Source organism: Scardinius erythrophthalmus (assembly GCF_964197995.2).
Source record: "Scardinius erythrophthalmus genome assembly, chromosome: 21".
NCBI classification, from domain to species: Eukaryota; Metazoa; Chordata; class Actinopteri; order Cypriniformes; family Leuciscidae; genus Scardinius; species Scardinius erythrophthalmus.
In genome coordinates, this window is record NC_138241.1 from 34,133,479 (window position 1) to 34,154,909 (window position 21,431).

Below are 21,431 nucleotides of genomic sequence, written 5' to 3' on the forward strand. Positions count from 1 at the left end.
CGCAGACCTCCTTAAACCTTAGGTGTGTATGTGTGTGTCCCCGAATAAATAATAATAATAAAAAAGGAATAAAGTTCAAAAGTCGGACTGTACGGAATGAGGCATGATTGCTATTCACACCTTTATTAAAATGGCTGTAATATGTTACCACAATAGTAGCCTACTTGATCTGTTTAAAATGGTTTCCTTGATATATGCATAAGGTGTTAAATTAAAACTTAAAAATCAAAATTTAAATTTGTCTAATCCAGTAATTCATTTTTTCTATTTTTGATCTGAGCACAATCAGAAAATCAGAAAACCCGTCCTTATTTTTTTTTTTTTCATTTCAGTTTAGGAAATAAATAATGGAAAAACAAGTCGTTTTTCATCTTTTTATTTTTGGTTTTAATTTGAAAAAAAAAAAAACGATTGAATGAATGATCCACGGACGGTGACGGACCCATCATATTCCGCAATTATAGGCCTATATAAGAGTATTTAATTTGTATCCATAGGCCTACTCTGTGTAGCTGGCCCGCCATCTACTGGCTAAAAAAAATATTGGCCCGCGGCCAAAGTTACTTGCCGACCCCTGGCCTAGTGGTTAGGGAGTTGGACTGGTAACCCAAAGGTTGCTGGTTCGATTCCAGAACCGGTGGGAAAATGACTGAGGTGCCCTTGAGCAAGGCACCTAACCCCTAATCGCTCCCCGGGCGCCACACAAAGGCTGCCCGCTGCTCTGGGTGTGTGTATCCACGTTTGCAGTGTGTGTGTTAACTACTCACTACTCTGCTCCTAATGTGTGTGCATTAACTTGGATGGGTTAAATGCAGAGGTCAAATTCCAAGTATGGGTTACCATACTTGGCCGTCACGTGTCACTTTCACTTTCACTTTCACAAGTTTGGGGTCAGTTATATATTTAATATAAAATTAATACTTTTCGTCAGCAAGGATGTTTTAAACTGATCAAAAGTGATAGTAAAGACATATAATGTTACAAACTTATATAATGCTTTTAAACCTTCTATTCACTGGTATCATGGTTTCCACACATATTAAGCAGCACAACTGTTGATCAATTTCCTATCAGCTTTGATCACAGGAATAAATTACACTTTACTATATATTCACATAGAAAACAGCCATTTTAAATGGTAATAATATTTCACAATATTACAGTTTTTACTGTGTTTCTGATGATAAATGGAGTCTTGGTGAGCAGAAGAGACTGCTTTCAAAGGCATCAACATCTCTGGCTATTAAAAATCATTACAGAACTAAAAGTTCCTGAGCGGGGGAGGTAAGTAACAAATGACTAAACAGCTGGAGAAATTGAAATAGATGTCATGAATTCAGTTTCCTGAAATAATGATACTATATGAATTTAATGGAAAATTGAAAAGGAAACACTGTGACCACACTGCAGAAACCTGATAACAAACAAACCATAAAGTAATCGATAAGAAACACTTATGTGATCCTGGACCACAAAACCAGTCACATGGGTAAATTTTTTGAATTTGAGATTTATACATCACCTGAAAGCTGAATCAATAAGCTTTCCATTGATGTATGGTTTGTTAGAAAAAGCCAATTTCTGGAATCTGAGGGTGCAAAAAAATCGACACATTGAGAAAATCTCCTTTAAAGTTGTTCATTTATGTTGGCGATTGTGCTGCATTCACTCACAAAAATAAATGTTTTATATATTTACGGTAGGAAATTTACAAAATATCTTCACGGATCATGATCTTTACTTAATATTCTAATGATTTTTGGCATAAAAGAAAAATCGTTAATTTTGACCCATACAATGTATTATTGGCTATTGCCACAAATAAACCTGTGCGACTTATGACTGGTTTTGTGATCCAGGGTCACATATGAAGCAACCGCGAGGATCTGCACATACAGACAGAACATCAGGGCACACATCTGGGATACCGGTTTCAGTCCGACTGTTAACATATGGAGAGTTTCGGAGAGTCTTTAAAGGTTACGTTTTAACTCACAGCTGCTTCGTCATACCAAACACACAGCCAAACACACAGCTCACCATCACACGAGAATCCTCACGCTCCAGAACCTTCTGCGCCTGGTCCGGAGGAAACTTCAGCATGGATGTTATCACTTTGGCCATCGTCTAAAGAAAAAAAAAAAAAAGAGTGAGAAATTAAAATGATCTCATATCAAATCAGCATCTAACATTACACTCTGTTATTTAAGCGCAAGAAATTACTTAATGATCACATTTGTTCATCAGTGATGTTACCCATTTATTCCTATCTAGTCTTTATATAAAACAATAGTAAAACCATGTGAAGGAGAAAGCAGAAAGCAGATCCGTGCTCAGTATTATTGATGCGTTTATGATTGTTTATTAATTTGTTTAATTAATTAATTTTAAGTTTTAATAATTTTGTTGTGCTTTTGTCATTGTTATCAGTTTTATATATATACATATATATATATATATATATATATATATATATATATATATATATATATATATATATATATATATATATATGGAATTCTGGAATTTGACATCCTCAAATCAGTGTCTAATAGTACTTATATACTATTACAGTAATTTTTACAATTATTATTATTATAATTATAATTATTATTATTAATTATTACAAATATTTTTTAGGTTTTTCTAATTAATTTTAGTTTTTGTAATGTGTTTTTTGCCAATTTATATTTATATACATTTAGCATTATTTTATTTCCATTTTTGTTTTAGTAATTTTAGTAAAAAACTTAAACTTTTTCATTTAATATTTATATTTGTTTCAGCTTTATTTCAATGAACAAAAACGATATATATATATATATATATATATATATATATATATATATATATATATATATATATATAATAGGAATTATTAAATTATGAATTTCTTTCCTCTGCTGAACAAGATATTTAGAAAAATGTCGGACCCATTGACTTCCATAGTATTTTTTTCCATACTATGGAAGTCAATGGGTCCATTAACTGTTTGGTTCCCCATATTTTTCAAACTTTTGAGAAACTCATACAGGTTTGGAGCAACTTTTCTGGGTGAACTCCCTTTAAGTCAGTTTTATTTCAGTTAGTGAAAACAATTTTTACAAATTTTAGTTTTAGTTAACAATAACAACACTGCCGCCCATCTTTAGCGGAGCTGCTGCTCCCACTCTTCTGTGAGCAATTACATCTCGCAAAGACAAAAAGGCTCATTATCTGCAGCCTGCTGGGTAATCAGCCCAAGATAGCTCCGCCATATACAGCGCTAATCAGAACCAGCACAGCCGTTTACCCAGAGCAACTCTCTTAAAATGGCAGGCGTTACTGGGTCATGTGATGAGAACGAGCCACATCCTCTCTGACAGGGAGGCCTGTTGTGATGTCATAAGGACCCGACTGTTTATTAGCAACGAGGGGGAATCCCGCTGGCTTTAGGGCGGCATCAACGGCCTGTTAATTAGTCCTGGCTAAACGGACAAGATTGGCTCATTAGGGTCCTGCTGAATGGACACGGAATTATGCTGTCGGGAGTTTTCATGGGAACGAATCATTTTATAGGCTTCCATCCGGACTCCCCGTCACACTTATTTACTGCATCCTTCCTCTAACAAATGGCATTATTATGTTGTGGAAAACTTTGTGCATTGTGGGAAAAAAACATTATGATAAACTGTACGTTTTACAACATGGAAGAATATGATCAGAAAATGAGTCGTAAAAATGTAGTCCCTATTATATATTGGATAAATATTATTTGATAGTACCAAAATTTAAAAAGATGGTTAAAAAAATATTACAATTCTGTAATTTGACATCCTCAAATACTTATATACTATTACAGTAATTATTCATATTTTTTAGTTTTTTTCAAATTAATTTTAGTTTTTATAATGTCTTTTTTTTGCCATTTTCTAATATTTATATTTAGCATTATTTTATTTCCATTTTTGTTTTAGTAATTTTAGTTCAACTTAAACTTATTTCAGTTAGTTGCCAAGGCAGCATTTTTAATTTTCATTTAAGTTTTTCCATTTAATATTTATATTTGTTTCAGCTTTATTCATTGAACAAAAAACGATTTTAATAGTTTTAATTAACAATAACAACACTGATCCTCATCTAAGCAAACTCGGTCCCTAACTTTAGCTCTTATGTCATGTTGAAGTTAATATTTAATAAAATATTAGTCTTCCCCCAAATGACATCATGGCAAAGACCCCCAAAATGTACCTTTGTCTCTCTTCCCATCATGTACTCAAACATGACCTTCTTGAGGTACTCGTATTCGGTGGGCTCGGAGAAGGGGTCCGTGCTGTTGTGTGACATATCTGTGAAGACAAACAAACAGCAGATTCATCATAATCATTCATCATTATCTATGAGTACTAGAGACTTAAGCTCAGTGTTAGATGAAACAGTCACCGCTTTTAAAGTACAAAACCCTTATTCAGTCAAGATCTGCTGAACACTGCTCCGTCAGGCCCGTAATTAAAACCAGAACAGCCAGATGACGAACTTATAAACTCTCAGAACACTCCACACCAACCATCATCTTATAATAGCTGAACCAACAGAGTCAAGACAATGTAAATAATGTTGCAACTTGCAAATGTAACTAGACTTTTACATTGAAAACTTGTTTGCCTCGATTCTAGGATGGTTTAATTGTTTCAAATCTGAAGAATAAGCCTTAATAAGAGTTAATCTTTCAGAACCTGCACTGGTAATGGAGGACAATTTTCCTCAGCTTTGACATCAATAAGATAAGCATGCATTCACACACTCAATACATTCATTAAACACACACCCCGCGTGGCAATAATCAGCCCGTAAATCAGAGCGCTAGACGCGCCTCACTTCCAGGCACAGTAGTTAAGGGTGCCAGCTCGCAGCGACACTGGAAACATTATAATGACAGCATTGTGGGTAAAATACAAGAAGCTTTGGCTCAATCTAGGTGGGGGCTTTTCCGCTTTCCACCCTGCTTTTAATGGATGAAGAAGTGAGAGCAGAAACGTAACAGGAGACGTTGAGACCATGAATGAACTAAAACTAAAAGGCATGTAATAAAGCTGGCAATGGGTGGGTAGGTTTCTGCGCTGCTGATACCATGGAAAACATGACGTAAAATACCTACGAGAACACCACAACTTTAGAAATCGCATGCCAGTACAACCGCCACACCTAAAATATTTTTTACAAATCTTACCGACCACAAAATTTTGAACAGTAGTGTACGTTTTTACTAAATAGAATTTGCTAAATAGAGCAAAATTTGCAAAATTTCGCTAAATATAGGTTGCTAAATTCTTTCCTTTTCCTTTTATCCTCCCTTGTCTGGCTTATGCTACTCTGAGCAATGCCTGAACTTTGTATTTCGAGCACTTCTTGCGTTGTTTTTGCCTCTTCACGATGATTTGCTTGCTTTAGTCCTCATTTGTAAGTCGCTTTGGACAAAGGTGTCTGCTAAATGACTAAATGTAAATGTGCACATGTGGTAAACATCATGCGCATTCAAAGCACCCCAAATGTGCAGTAAATCTTCAGTCATGTCTCACAGCAGTGATGTAAGGATTAAGCAATTATCCATTTTTTGAGTGAAACGGTTATTTTGAAATATGCATTACAATATCTAGAGCATGCAGAAACGGCACAGAAGGCACAGCGATCTGTTTGTTTGCCTCATTAAACCTGTGAATGACTGGCAATTAGCAGGAGGAGCCGTGCGTCTCTCTGGAAAGTCCATTTAACCCGCGCTGAAGACACTCGGGTGGCTGAACGACCAGGAACAAGACGGCTTGACAGAGAGAGCTGGAACTCGAGGTGCCGCTGAAACTCAAACAGGCCTTTGATCAGGAAGCATGGAGAAATGAGAGGCGAATAAATAACCCGACCTGTCTGACTGACCTCAGGACAGCCCAGCTGGGCCGAAACACGAGCCACATCGGTCTCATCTCCAAAACAACACATCCATACAGACGGCCTGGTTTACGACAACCGTTAGCACATGCTTAAACTGTTGACTGCACAATGAACAAAACACATTAATAATATAGAAAACAATGAATAGTGACCATAAATCACTCTATCAAAGACTTCTGCAGGTCGTTTCTGAGGCAGTGTGTGACTTGTGAACGAGCGTTTATTGGAGGGTGAGGCGGTCAGAAGGTCAAACAGACTTTATAAACTACTGTCCCTTTAATGTGGAGGCCACACAGATAAGCTGAGGGATAAATGGATGAGATTTGTTTGTGTATAAGGTCTGAGTGAGCGGATAACAGGCGGTTTGTTTAGTTGCATGTCAGAGATGTCTTCAAAGGAAAACCTCCTTTGGGAAATAATTTAGGACATTTAATGTGGTTTATGAGGAGATATGATGACTAGAGCTCTGTTTCCAAACCTAAGACAAGCTTTCTAAGGCTTCATCGACACTCGCAAAATAGATAGGTCGTCTTTGGGACAAATTCAGCATTTCATGTTTATTTTGCGGATAAAGTACCTGAAGAAAACATTACAAAAAGCTCTGAAAAAATGCATCCAGGAAGTTTGATTCATTCATGAAGATGCTGAGAGAAAAAGTTGATTGAGGTCAGTGTCTTTTTTCATTGTTTTTTGAAAGAATAACTCTTTTGCTCACCAAGGCTGCATTTATTTGATAAAAAAAAAAATACAGTAAAAACAGTTATACTGTGAAATATTATTATTGATTATTAATGTAATTTATGCCTGTGATCAAAGCTGAATTTTCAGCATCATTACTCCAGTCTTCAGTGTCACATGATCCTTCAGAAATCACTCTAATATGATGATTTGCTGCTCAAGAAACATTTATGATTATTATCAGTGTTGAAAACAGTCGTGCTGCTTCATATTCTTGTGGAAACCTAGATACTTTTTATTTTCAGGATGCTCTGATGAATAGAAAGTTTAAAAGAACAGCATTTATTTGAAACAGAAATCTTTTGTAACATTATAAATGTCTTTACTGTCACTTTTGATCTATTTAATGCATCCTTGCTGAATACAAGTATTCGTTTCTTTAAAAAACATCATGAAACAGTGTTCACAATGCATTTAAAGGAAATGTGAATTGCTCTAACTTATCGTTTACTGAAAATTCAGTCTACATTTCCTCATTTTTGTATCCAAAACCAATATAACATTCTTTCCTCCATGTAACACAAAAGATTTTGGTGCTGATAATAACGCTGCTCTCATCCAAACAATGCGAGTACAAAAGACGCTGCAGATCTCTGAGACGACTGTCTGGATCTGGGGTCATTTGTGGGAACTGGGGAGAAACACGGTCTGTGAAACCCATTAGATTCAGAGATGAGCTCTTTATTACACCAGCAGGGAAGGGCCGTGGAGGGGCAGATCTCTCCACAACACTCTGGCTGCCCATATGTTTAAGGTCTGCATATGTGCATGATTGATAGCAGGGTGTTAAAGCACGGCTCTCCTGTGGAGACTGATGGCTCTGAGCTAGTGAAGATGAAGCTGAGGTTTGTTTGCCAAGGGTCAGTGTTCCACATCATTCATTAACCTCTGGGAACTACAGGAGATACTTGACAAGCATTTTACAGTCATTAGGTGGCTAAACCCCCCCTCCAAATTCATATTACAAACAGATAAATAAGACAGTAAATGACATCTGGATAACAGCTGGCTTTAGAACCATTGTTCTGCTTGCCCCCAAATGACATAGCACTCAAAAGCCAGCTTTATAGAAAATGATTAGGATTATTTACCTCGATATGTGCTTCCCAGGTGGGTCACCACTGTGTTTTTATGGGAGCGTCTTATTTTGTCTTCCAGAGCATGAATCTAAAAAATAAATTGAGAATTAAGACCATTATTGAAAATAAATAAATACAGTGTAAAAGTGATCTTTAAACTGAAGTTTAATACAGGTTTTAGGAATTGAAAAAAAAAAAAGAAATGCAATCAGGCATAAAAACTAGTCATGAAATCCCACTGCATCCCACTACGTCTACACTAATACAGATACATTTGAAAATGCTGTTTCCGTGTGGACTGTGAAAACAGAGATATTCCAAAACAGTGACGCATGTTTAGTCATGTGACGCATATTGTACCCAGTTTTATACCAGTGTGTGCCAGCTGTGAGCCATTCACTTTCACAGTGTTGATAAAGATAAATGTTACTTTGTACAAACTTCATATTGCATTCCTGCAAAGATGACAGAACATTAATTTGCAATTGTTGTCCTGTGTCAACACATGAGAGCAATTGCTCTTTAACTAGCTAACTAACTAAATATCAATAAGTGGTGAGATATTTTGCTAATCAAATGAGAAGAACTTTATTATGTTTGGTCTCTCTATATCATCTCAGGGAGTTTTTATTACGTTTTACGCATGCGCAGTTAGATGATTTAAAGGGGTCATGAACTGGCTTTTTTTTTTTTTTTATTGTTGTCTGAGGTCAACTTATGACGTTTGCTTGGTTTTTACATTCAAAAACATCAAAATGAATAAGTAATAGGCTATTTTCTTCCCTGGTTTTGAGTCTAGCTCCTGAAACGCTCGGGTTTTATGGGCGTGCCGCATTGAAGACTTGGAAGTAAACGCCCACTGCTATGATTGGATAACAGTTTTGTATATTATAATGAGTTTCATGTAATGCATGAATCGGTGGGCGGGGCTAAACAGGCAGTGTTGAAGTAGGCGTTGATCTTCTCCTGTGGAGGCGGGTTTGATACCCTTTGACATCATAGATCCACTTTGAAAAACCTGTCGTTCGCTGTGCCTGGTGTCAATAAAAGCTTTTATTGGACTAACAAGGAAGTTTTCAGTTCTGAAACTTACAGGATATTTTTATAGTATGATGACCTCTTATATGTCAAAAGCTCAAGGAAAATCTGATTTCTCAGTTCATCACCCCTTTAAGGACAATTTTTTTGGGAAAACGCATAAAATGCTAATGTGGACGGAGCACTTTGAAATGAAAATGCCGTTTTCAAATGTGTCTAGATTAATGTAGACATAGCCTTAAAATGAGTAATAACTTCCCCTGCACTAGTCCTCAAATTAACAACAATGTATGGCCCAGGGTGAAGCCGGGTTATAAAAATAAAGGCATGTTCAGTGTGTTCGCCTCCTCGTGTGAGTTAGCATTCGTGTGGGGTGAGAGAAACAGCATGAGTGCTGCTGTAACTGTTTGTAAAGTTGAAATAAGAGTAAACAGATGTGCGGTGCAATGAATCTGATCTCATTTCGGTTTTACACTGCTAAAGGGGTGCAGGAGCTCTGGGAATGTGACGGGTTGCTAAACGCTCCTCTCATTCTTTCTCTTTGCCTTCTACATTGTCTTTGTGTGCTAAACACTTCTTAGGCCTAAGTTCTCTCATTCAGGTCAACTACTGAAATGGCAAAGCAAGAGAATCCTAATGAACAAGCTAGTTAAAGTTAGTTAAACTAGTTTATTGCTAGCTACATGAAAAATAACACGTCTGGTTTAGCGGTACAGACACCCATCCTGCTAAACTCTCTGTCTTTCTGCTAGTATACCTCTTCACTTACCCTGTCATGGTATTCCTGCTCTTTTAGCTTGGCTTCGCTCAACATGGTTGTCTTTTCTGCAAGCTGAACCTGATTGGACAGAGAAAAAGACTAGAGGTCAAAATAATATATAAGAGCAACACGTGGAGGAACACCACGTTTTTTTTATGTTTTTGAAAGAAATAAAGAGTCTCTTATGTTCATAGAGGGTTAACAAAAGCATAAGTAAAAATAGTAAAATAAATCTAAGATTGTGTAATTTTTTTTACAATCAAAAGCTGTATTTTCTGCATAATTACTCCATTATTTTCAGGATTCTTTGATAAATAGAAAGTTCAAAAGAACAGCATGATCAAGTTAATGCATCCTGGCTGAATAACTTAATTTCTTTGAGGGGAAAAACAACAACTTTTTAAAGTTGGTTCTTGATTTTAAAGTCTCCCTGTGGTGTAAATTCAGCTTTTAATGTTGTTTATATGTGTATGTGCTGTTTTTTAACATGCTTTAAGACAAACCATGTGCAAATTCATAAGTCGACACCATTGCAGAGTATTTTCTCTTTAAAATTGCAGTGAACCAAAGACACGGTTTATAAGGTTTATAATCGCAGGTGTTTCAACCAGTTAAAATTTCCAAAACCTTGAGTTAATCAGTCAAATAGATGAAAATAAAACCTACCTGTAACTCATCAAGACCCTGAAACACAAAACAGAATCAGCAGGTCACATGACTGCACAATTCAAACAATTCAACAATCAATTATAACTAGATGTTGTGGTGTTTGCCCACAGAAAGCTTGTGACATCACACTGCAGAAATGCAGCATGGGCCCCAGAGGTGTTTCACGTCAAAGAGCAAGCGCTTTATAACGGCACCAAACACACAAGGACCACTTTATCCTGAACAAGGCTCAACTTTTTGCCTCTCTCCAAGCATGCACGGCTCGCCTGAGAGCGCACTGTGGCATAAATCTAACAGCCCAGGATGCTCTCTGAGGGGTTAATTGAGAACAGAGACTGTTTAAGGCCTCTTTCTCAGGGATACATTCCAAACCTTTTCAGGAAAATTCATTCCTATGGCCTATTCATTTATGTCCAGTTTTAAACATGGAAACTCATATTTACGATAATACCGATAGAGTGTGAAGGCAGCATTAATTTATTTACAAATCAAAATCCATATGGAAATTTAAGCAGGCATTTGAAGTCAATTGGTATGTCGGAATTATTGTCAAAGTGCAATAAATATAAAACATAACATGAGGAAACACTGATGCTTCAGGTTAATGGCAAAGATTTTTTCTATTTAATTCAGTTTGAACTCTTTCCCCGCCAACTAAAAAAAAAAAAAAAAAACAGTTGCCAGCCACCGCCAGCATTTTTCTTTCACAAAAGGTTAATAGCCCCCAGTACATTTTGTTGTATGAATATCTGAACATACAATATATCAAAAGAAAGAACAGAGCCTCTGCTTATAAACAAACAAGCAAAAAAACACTTGTGAGCAAGTTTCAAAAAAAAAAAAAAAAAAAAGCAAAACTTTGCGCAAAAAGCTGATAAAATCGTGTTTTTGTCATGTCAAGATTCAGAATGATGATCAAAACACAGATTGAGTAGATCGAGTTCATCAACACCCCTAAAGCTTCACAGTCCTGTACCACGTCCTGGGTCGACATTTCATTCAGTAACGTTAGGCAGTTTTGATTTATATTTTATTTAATGATTACGTTATTTTACATGTGCGTAAGTATCGCTTGTTTCTGCTTCTTCTTCGCCTGTGTTTTGATCAGGAGACTCTGTACTCTTTCAGAAGTTGAGTAATAGCACCCCATACTGTATATCAGCGATAACATGGATTGCCGGAAATTCCGTCAATGGCAGGGAAAGAGTTAATTAATGAAATATAAATTGATTAATTCAGCGGTGCAGGTCTAATTGCAATATTTTTGAATAATGACATTCACATTGAATTAACATTTAATTAAAAACCATGGTGTGTAAACTGAGGCTCTGTACCTGTGGGCCGCTGAGACTCCTCAGTTGAAGATCCTCTAACTCCTTCTGCACCTCCCAAACACGGTCGCCCATCTCCACCTCACGACTCTACAAGAAGACCAAACTCTGAGCAAAGGTGAATCTCTGAATCATTTTACAATGCTGTCATGTTATATTAATTTCCAGGTAATAAACTTGGGTCTTAAAATTCATGGGTAAACAATTAGATCTATGAGATGTGGAAATAATCCTATTACAAATAGTTAGCATACTTCTTAGCCAGGATGAATGTAAGCAGCATAAGGTCTACATCATTCACTACAGCTCTAGGGGGAGTTTGAGGTGCTAGTTTACTGAGGTAAGTGTTTCCTGATGATTTACAAACTATACGCTGAAACCTGAACTTACTGACTTTATGTGGTGGAATTAGCAAAAGCTATAAACTCCTCACAAAATGATTCCTGTGCCAATGTCTTTCTATAAAGTATTATCTGAAGCATCTGCTGGCCATTTATCAATAACTCGCAATTATATACAAAAGCTACAATTTCACTTTATTTTGCTGTACCTGAAGGACCTGCTCGTAACGCTGAACCATTTTGTTTAGGTCTTCTTCCTTCTGAGCGATCGTTTTCTGAAGTTGACTGACTTCATATCGATGGCTATTTATAAGCTCAGATTCAACACTTTGAGCTTTTTCTGTGTGGAAATAATAAACAGGAAAGTACAGTAAGAAGACATGAAGATTGTGTTACCATGCCTGAATGTAAAACACTCATTTCCAGACTGGATGGATCAAATGACAGGATTGAAAAGACGGTAAGATGGTAAATCAATTATGAATTTCATATTTCGCATTTCCTGAGGCCAGTAAATCAGCAACTGTAACCAACTATAAAAACACAGTTGTTTTATATTATGTCCACAATGCTTTTCAAGACTATTGGTAATTTTTTTTTTTTTTTTTTTTTTTTTACAATATTTTTCTTTTACTCAAGGAATACTCAACATCAAAATTAAAATTACATCATCATTTACTTCCTCACATCTTTTAATAAAAACATATAATTACTTTGTCCATCGAACATAAAAAAATGTCCGGCAGAATGTTCACAATGCAACTTTTAATATAAAGAAATTAAATGAGAATCAAAGCTAAAAATTCACTTTTGGGTGAGCTATTACTTTTAATATTTAAATAACCTGCCCCTTTAAATATTTAAAGGTGCTGTATGTAACTTTTTTTATAAAATGAATCCTTTTTTTATTGCCCGTCTGTGAAGGGGTTGTAATCACACATTACATTGATCCACTTTTCATGTTTTGCTATTACCTCTGAAGGCCAGTATTCCTATTTTTATGTGAAGTCTCCGGGTCGGATTTTCTGCGAAATCCACCGGATGTGACGTGCATGCGCGCTCCCGAGCCTACAGTCTATTGCAACTGCACTGCAGCTAACGACATGGAGTCTGATAACACCAAAAAAACAACCTGCCTCCAGCACAACACAGACTCCAACACAGACTCCAACACAAACTCCAAAAAAAAATAAATAAATAAATAAATAAATAAATAAATAAATAAATAAATATATATATATATATATATATATATATATATATATATATATATATATATATATATATATATATATATATATATATATATATATATATATATATATATATATATATATATATATCTGCTGAAGCTCGTCAGGCCAAACGTCAATCGGATCGACTCAGGACGAAAACACGGATCAACATCGGCAGAGCGTTTGAATTATGGAGAGACCTCCGTTTTGAAATAGCAAGGTAAAATATAACATACATAAGACATGAAATGAATACAAAAGACTGTTCCATGATAACAAAAAGCAGGTGCTTTAGGATGTAACTTTTATTTTATGTACTAGATCTACTGTCTAACGTCACTCATCCCACTACTATCATATTGTTTATAATACACATTTCCAGACATGTTCAGTACAGTATTATTACTTACTGTCTTATTGTTACACTGAAATTGTCCAGTCTAGTTGACTAACCGTTTTCGTTTTCATTCATTGGCCTATGTTGACATTGCTGATTGTGAAAGATACACAAATAGTTAGTAAAATAATGCTAGATAACACCACATGTCGGCAAAATACAGTCAATGTAACGTTATCATGGTACGAGCATGGAGCATTAGTTCTACGTCAAGCTGATAAAAGTAGCCTATTATGGTAATGTTGCAGTGGGAGTTTACATGAGTTTCCAGCATGTTGTGTGATGCTTTCTCCGTTGTGTTGAAAGTCTCAGTGTGGCCGCCGGTAGTGAGTTTGCGCTCTTGAGTTTGAGCACGCGCACGAGCACTGTTGTTGCAATCTGAAACATCACCGCTAGAGGCCGCTGGATCCTACATACAGCACCTTTAAAGTACCATATTCATATAGCATGATATTTGCACCTTACCACAAGGTTCTTTAAAGTACGCCATGGTATTATATTCATCACAGAAGTGTCCGGAAAACATAGTATTACCATGTTAACATGAGCAATAAACAGTACTTTTGTAATATGCCCCTCTTACCAATGGTCTCCTTCACAGAACCTTCCAGTTCCTTTTCCTTCAGGGCCATTTGGGTGTTGAACTCCCTCATTAACTGCTTTAGAGAAGAGTTGTGTTTCATTTCTATGTCTTCCAATTCAAGCCTGTTTAAAAAAAAAAAAAAAAAAAAAAGAAGATCACCAACCATATGAACCCTGGGAAGAACGGTGTAGCAGAAAATATGCATCCTTACATTAAGGAGAACCATAAAATACTCCCCCCACCTGTTACTAAAATAAAACAGAAAAAAAGTGTCATAAATCTTACTTGAGCTTCTTCTCGTTTTCCTCAGCCATCTCCTTTTTCAGGAAATCCAGCTCCTTCTCATGCTCTTTCCTTAGAGACCGAAGGTCTTTTTGCAGTCTGGTGTAATCTTTGTGGAGCTTCTGCTTCTCGTTCTCAGCCTCGACCAGTTTGATCTGAAGATCATTCTCTGAGGTGTTTGTATTGTTGATTAGGCACTCACTATCAGTCTCCCCGTTTCCTTGAGGCAAACTCTGTTGTGCTTTTAGCTGATTTTCTTTCTCTTCAAGCCTCTGCTGTAAATCTTGGAGCTTCTCCTCGTATTCCTTCACCAACAAGTCCTTTTGACTTGTCCATTCGTCTTGGTCCCTGCTTTCCCTGGCCACTAACATTGCAGGCTCCATTCCTAATCTACTAGAGGTCATTTGCACTTCAGAAACCTGTTCATTCTCTACGTGATCAATCTGTTTCTCCTTAATCTGATCTTGAAGATCCAGGCATGTCTGTTGAAGCTCTTGCACTCGAACCGACTGTTCAAGCAGGTCTGCTTTAAGGCGACTTACCTCAGCTTGGTAGTTTGTAATCTGTTCATTAGACTCCGCAAGTTTGGTCTCAAGCTCCTCAAGTCTGGACGAAGTTTCTCTTGCAGCAAAAGCAGATTGCTCCTCTTTTGCAGACGCATCTTTCTGAATAACAGCAACCTTCTCTTCATACATATCTTTTAAGTTTTGCAGAGAGGCCTGTCTTTCCTCATCTTCTTTCTGCTGCAATTCTTGTAGATGTTTTGCATGCTCTTCCTTCAATTTTGCGGTGGACTCCTCCATTGTCTTCTCAATTTCCTCTAGAGACTTTATACGTTCTTCTTTTTCAGTCTGGGTTTGCTTGATACCTTCCAACTGCATCTGCATGTCTTTGATAGCCTGCTCCTTTTCCTCAATTTGTGAAGTCAACTGTTTACGAATCATGCCAATCTTCTGCTCTGCCTTCTTCTTCAACTCAGCTACTTTACCAGCCGTCTCAGAGGACGCCTTTTCCCGAGCTGCATTAACAGCCTCTTCTTTTGCCCTCAGAATCTCTGCCTTCTCCCTCTCAAAGTCGTTCCTTTGGGATTCCAGTTCCTGCTTGGCTGTTTCAACTTCTTTCTGTAAGGACTGAAGACTTTCCTCAGTTTTCTGCATTAGGGCACCACTTTGAGAGTGTTGGTCCTGAGCTTCCTGCACCTGTTTCATCAACTCCACCTTTTCGCTCTCCCTAATGTTAAGTTGCTGCTGCAAATCAGCTGCAAGTTGTTCTCGCTCTTTTGTCCGCAATTCCAGTTGCTCCTCCAGATCACAAACTTTCTTTGAGCAGCTTTCCAGCTCTGAGGTCAAGGAATGAACCCTCTGTTCTTTCTCACTAAGTGCCTGGTCCATCTCGGACTTACTAATAGAGTGATTGTCAACGCTGGCAGTGAGCATCTGAAGTTGTTCGTTCTTCTCCAAAATCTGCCTCTCCATTTCCGCAACTTTATCTTGAAGAGACTTAACGGTGCTGTGACTCTGACTGAACTTCTTTTTCTGCTCAGAGAACTTATTCCTGAGTGAGTCTACTTGCTCTCGAAGTGAGGTCTTTTCTTTATCAAGTCTTTCCACCTTCTCCCCCATTTGGCATGTTAACCTCTCCTTGTCCTCATTGTGCTGCTGATTCAGCAGAGATATGGCTTCCTCTTTTTCAGTTATGCTACTCGATAACTGGGTCTTCAAGTCATTTATGACAGATTCTAGATCGCTGATTTGCAAAACATTTGCTTTGAGATTTTCTGATATGTTTATGTTCTCCTTGCGAAGCTGCTCAATGTTAAGGTCTTTCTCAGAAAGTACTTGGGAGCGATTCTCTGCATGGTTTTGCAGAGACTCCATTTCAGTTTGTAAGGCTTTAAGAGTCTCTGAGCTTGCACTAAACTCAAGAGTTACCTCATCAAGAGAGCTCTTTAGGTTACGGTTCTCGACGAAAGTCTGCTGAAGTTCTTTCTCTAAAGTGCTGATTCTGTTGTCCTTCGTCATGATAATATTTTTTAGATATGTAACCTTATCCTGATTATCAGTAACCCGGTTTTGTAATTCCCTAACTCGTTTCTCAACTTTCTTACACAGCTCAACAGAGAAACCATCTAACTTATCCTGTGCTTTCTGAAAACACTGTTCAAACTCCGTTGTGATGGTACTCAACTGTGTCTGGAATTCTTTTTCTTTGTTTTTAAGTTCAGCCATTTTTTCTGCAAGTGTCCTCTGAAGATCTTCACCCTCTTTACACTTGGATGTTTCAAGCAAACTCAATTTTTGCTGAGTGTTTATCAACTCTTCACATATGCCCTGCAATTTCTCTTTACCAGTTTCCTCAGCCTTTCTCAGTTCGTCCTGTAGAAGGTTCCGTTCATTCAAGGCCTGGTTTAGATTCTTCTCCATGGTTTCGACTTGTCTTTTGAATATACCTTCCCCTTCAGACAAACTTTCCAGCTTGCTTGCTGCTTCCCTGAGCTCTGTCTGTAGTTTCTGCACAGTGGTTTCCCTCATGGCAAGCTCCTCCCTGAGGTTCTGGATGTCTTTCATGATCTGTTCCTTTTCTTCCCTGCTGGCCGAAAGCAGCTGCGAGATCTCCTCCAACTCTTGTGCTTTCTCTTGCAAAGATTGGGCATGTTTTTCTTGCATGTCCTCCTCATGCTGGTTGAGTTTCTCCTGCCAATGTCGAACAAGGTCTTCCTGTTCCTGTTTATGGGTCACCTTAAGCTTGTCTAAGTGCTCCTTGTGATTGGCCTCCAAATCAGACATGGTTGTGCTGAGCCCCTCAGAGCTTGCTTGTGCCATCTCAAGGATCTTCTCCTTCAGTTGCTGGTCTTTCCGTTCTAACTCTTGAACGGTCTTAGATAACTCTGCTTTGGCATTCTCTTCTTGATCCTGAAGCTTCTTATTCAACTTGTCCTGTGCTTCTTTGACTTTCTGCTTGAATTTCTCCATTTTGTTTTCCTGGGATTTCAGCTTGCAATCCATGTCTTTCCTAATATTCTCAAGTTTCTTCTCATAAGAACTCTTCTGGTCATCCAGCTGCTTCCTCAACCGGTTTTGCTCATCTTGCATTGTTTTGCAGGTTGCAGAATGCAAATCCTCTTTTTCAGATAGGTCCCTCTTGACTTGCTCCATCTTCTGCACTAGTTCCTGAAGTTCATTTGTCTTCTGTTCAAGACACACTCCTTTCTCCTGACAATCGTTACGCACTGCCTCAAGGGTTTGCTCAAGATCTTTCACCTGATTCTTGGTTTGCTGGAGTTCTTCTGTAAGTGTGCTAATCTGAGATCTTGATTCCTCAAGGGCCTCTTTATTCGACTGTGCCCTGAGATGAAGTTCCTCCAACTGAGCACTTCCATTTTCGTGCAAAGTCTTTTCCCTGAGCACATGTTCCTCTAGTGCTTTTTCCTTCTCCTCCAACACAGTCTTCAGCTGATTTATCTGTTCTTTCAGCATTTTCTCCACCATTGCAAATGACTGTTGATTCTGTATCGCAGCTTCGATCTCCACCTGATATTTTGTTTGTTCTTCCTTAAGTCTTTCCTCAAACTCTTGTCTTGTGGTTTCACCGGTGACCTCCATAGAGGACAGCCTCTCTTCTAACTGTTTTCTAATATTCAGTACTTCACTGAGATCAGAAGACAGGGTCTCAATCTCTGTCTGTTTGTCACTCAGCTTATCAAGCATCTTTTTGTTCATGTCTTCCACATGAGAATGGAACTGTTCCTCCTTGTCTTTCAGAATAGATTCAATCTCTACCTTATGTTTCTGCATGAGCTCTTCCATAACAACATCATGCTGCTGGTTGAGGTCTGCTATTTGCTCTGTCTTTGTCCTTTCCAGTTCTTGCTTATGTGCCTCTTCTAAAGCAGCTTTTTCAGCCTCATGTTTCTTTCTCTGCTCTTCCAATTGCGCAGAGAGATCATCCGACTTGGTGTAATCCTTCTCTGGGCTACTCAGACAACTCTCAAGTTCTTGAATTCTCTGTAAAAAAAAAAAATAATAATAATTTAAAGGAATGTATATTGCAAAAAATATAGCATTGCTTTCATTCAAATCCTCATTAATGCTGACTCTGTAGTTATATTGCATTATTTGGCCATGCAACTACAATAAGGATATCCTGTTGATCTAATCTCAGATAGAGTGGCATATAAACTCACCGTTCTGGCAGACTCCAACTCTAGCTGTAGTTCCTTGGCTTTGTTCTCCCCCTCAGACTGAATTGCAGATTTCTGCAGCTCTGCTTCCTCCAGAGCGAGAGATGCCTGCTGTTCTCTTTCCTTTGCCAACTGCAACAGCTCCTCACGACACTGCTCCTGAGGTAAAAAAAAAAAGAAAAGAAGAGCATTAGTGCAAATATCTTGGGTAACAGCTACTACATCCAAGCTAACATTTCAATGAACTGATCACAAGTTACGGCAGAAATGAAAATCAGGGCATACCACCGCCTGTTTGATCTGGGCACTCAGTTCCTGTTCTTTACTAGCCATAGCCTTTGAGTGTAACTGCTCCATTTCTGCTATCCTGTCCTCGGTGGACTTCTGAAACAAAAGAAACCATGGAAAAATATTAACCTTTGTCAAGTTGGATGGACAATTTTTGATAACACTTTATTTTACAGTGTCCTTGTTACATATGTTACATGTACTTACCATAGTAATAACAGTAAATTATGCATAATTACATGCAACTAACCCTGAACCAATCCAAAATGTTCAAATCAAAATACATTCATGGCAATATTTTGGATTGTATAATTTTAAAAATTAAATAATAAAATACAAAAACAATTAAAGGGATAGTTCACCCAAAAATGAAAATGCTGTCCTCATTTACTCACCCTCATGTTGTTCCAAACCTGTATGACTTTCTTTCTTCTGCTGAACACAAAAGAAGATATTTTGAAGAAAGTCGGTAACTAAACGACTGATGGACCCCATTGACTTGCATAGTAGGAAAAAAAAAATACTATGGAAGTCAATGGGGACCAGCAACTGTTTAATTACCAACCTTCTTTAAAATATCTTCTTTTGTGTTCAGCAGAAGAAAGGAAATCATACAGGTTTGGAACAAAATGAGGGTGAGTAAATGATGACAGCATTTTCATTTTTGGGTGAACTATCCCTTTAACAATAAAATAACTACCGGTATATAAAATATCTCAGTTTAATGGTTAATAAAAACTGATTCCCATATGAATATAAAATATTCCCACATGAAACCTTTCTAAAAAATCTATTAATGCGATTTATGGTGAAAAAAAAGTGGACTATATATATAAAGAATAGTTATGATAAATAAATACAATAAAATGATTCACATTCAAAAAGTTAATCTTTTAAATTTTCTCACGAATAAACTCAATGGGTACACCATAAGAATTTGAAATATCTCATTTGACTAATCCCCATGGCATCATGGTTTGGTGAAATAATTAACTGACTCAAAATGTCACTCTTCAATGAATTATTGGCAAGCGAAACAGAGACGTACTGTATTTTTCTTTGTTATGGCATGGATTATGGTCATGATGAATGAAACAGAACTGAATTTCTGAAAAATGAAGCCTATCTCAGATACATGCAGAAAGAATGGTGGGCTGTCAATGTGGCATCAATTTAGTAAATTTTGATTTACTATCGCCATTTAGTTAATGAATCATCCTCCAATACACAAAGGAAGAGACCAAAGATGTGCATATCTATAAAAACACACAGCCTTCGTGAGAACTTTGCAGTCATGGACGTTAAAACGCTCATCCAGACAATTCTCAGGATGAATGTGACACTGAGTGTGGACTGATGGCTTTTCCAGGCAAAATAACTTTAAACAGGTCGAGTACAAATGAGGACAGAGAAAAGGCAAAAGGAACATATCAAAATGCAAAATAAAATTGACTGTCTTTTTAATGCTAGTGTCTAAATGAATGCATCTCCTCATCTCAAACAACACTGATGTGTGTGAAAACAACTGAAATAGTTGCATCATTGACTTTTTTGAGACACAAACAGTCAACATTTAGTCCCCTTTTCCACCCTTTCTATGTCCCTTAAAACTAAACAGTTTGTACATTTTTTCTTCTGAAACCTCGTTAACAAGCACTCTTTTAATAAGCGATCAAATAAAATGTGATAAGCGTGCACACCTTCATAATGGTGACCACTTCTTGTTTGACCCTGGTCAGCTCCTGTTGCAGGCTTCTCCTCTCTTCCTCGCTGGCCTTCTCCACCTGCTTCATCTGCTCCTCCATGCTCAGCTGTAGCTGACGGCGGGTCTCCTCCGCCCGCTGGGACACACCCAGGGCTCTCTCCAGCTCCTCAAATGCTGGGAAAGAGTCACATAAAGTGCAGTTAGGACGAGTAGAAACAAAGGTGGCATAAAGAGAAAGGAGACAGTCTCACTCACCTGCTTTCTCGGATTTCTCTTTCTGTTCCTGCAGCTCATCTTTCTGTGCGAGGGTTTGCTGGAGTCTGGAGCGCAGCTGAGCGATCTCATCTTCCTTCATCTCTAAAGTCTCATGCATCTGACGCTTCGTTTCAGCAATGACCATTCCCTTCAAAATGATGCCGTAGGTGAGTATTAAAGGGGTAGTAGTATACATTACACACAAATTAAATGTACTTTTTTAATGGGTAGATGTTCAGTCAATAAAGGCTATATTTTGTTCTGATTTCAATTTTAAGATATCATAGGTTTGGCTATTTTTAAGAAGAGCCTGCATATTGAAACCTCAAATGTACAATATTGCAGTCACTTTTGTTCAGCAAATCTGCTGTCAATTATGTTCAAATACGTGTGCAAATCAGGTTTCTGCTCCTCTACAGCATTTCTGTGCTCAGTTTGAGGACGCAACGCTAATAGTTTCTGACATGTTTGCATTCTTTCACATTCCCTACAGTGACCCGAGAGGAAATCATCTCTATCCTGCAGGGTGAAGGTCAAATGCTAAACACAACATGACTGATTCGATCACAACTCAGTAGCAGACAGACAGCTCTCCATATTTCACATGATTCCAACCTAGATTACATCT

The 21,431-nt window shown here is 37.6% G+C and overlaps 1 protein-coding gene across 4 annotated transcripts in view; it reads right to left on the reverse strand.

The window, feature by feature from the left end:
• golga4 (golgin A4) overlaps nt 1-21,431 on the reverse strand; it is a 44,619-nt gene that overhangs the window by 1,388 nt on the left and 21,800 nt on the right. For all 4 annotated transcript variants that reach the window (XM_081350573.1, XM_081350574.1, XM_081350572.1 and 1 more), the window contains 13 exons: nt 20,804-20,951; nt 20,544-20,722; nt 18,841-18,939; nt 18,559-18,714; nt 14,379-18,379; nt 14,094-14,215; nt 12,088-12,218; nt 11,541-11,627; nt 10,204-10,221; nt 9,547-9,615; nt 7,752-7,827; nt 4,231-4,328; nt 2,041-2,127 (listed from right to left, as the gene is read on the reverse strand). In XM_081350573.1, coding sequence (XP_081206699.1) covers nt 2,041-2,127; nt 4,231-4,328; nt 7,752-7,827; nt 9,547-9,615; nt 10,204-10,221; nt 11,541-11,627; nt 12,088-12,218; nt 14,094-14,215; nt 14,379-18,379; nt 18,559-18,714; nt 18,841-18,939; nt 20,544-20,722; nt 20,804-20,951 — 5,271 coding nt within the window. The remainder of the gene's footprint in view (nt 1-2,040; nt 2,128-4,230; nt 4,329-7,751; nt 7,828-9,546; nt 9,616-10,203; nt 10,222-11,540; nt 11,628-12,087; nt 12,219-14,093; nt 14,216-14,378; nt 18,380-18,558; nt 18,715-18,840; nt 18,940-20,543; nt 20,723-20,803; nt 20,952-21,431) is intronic.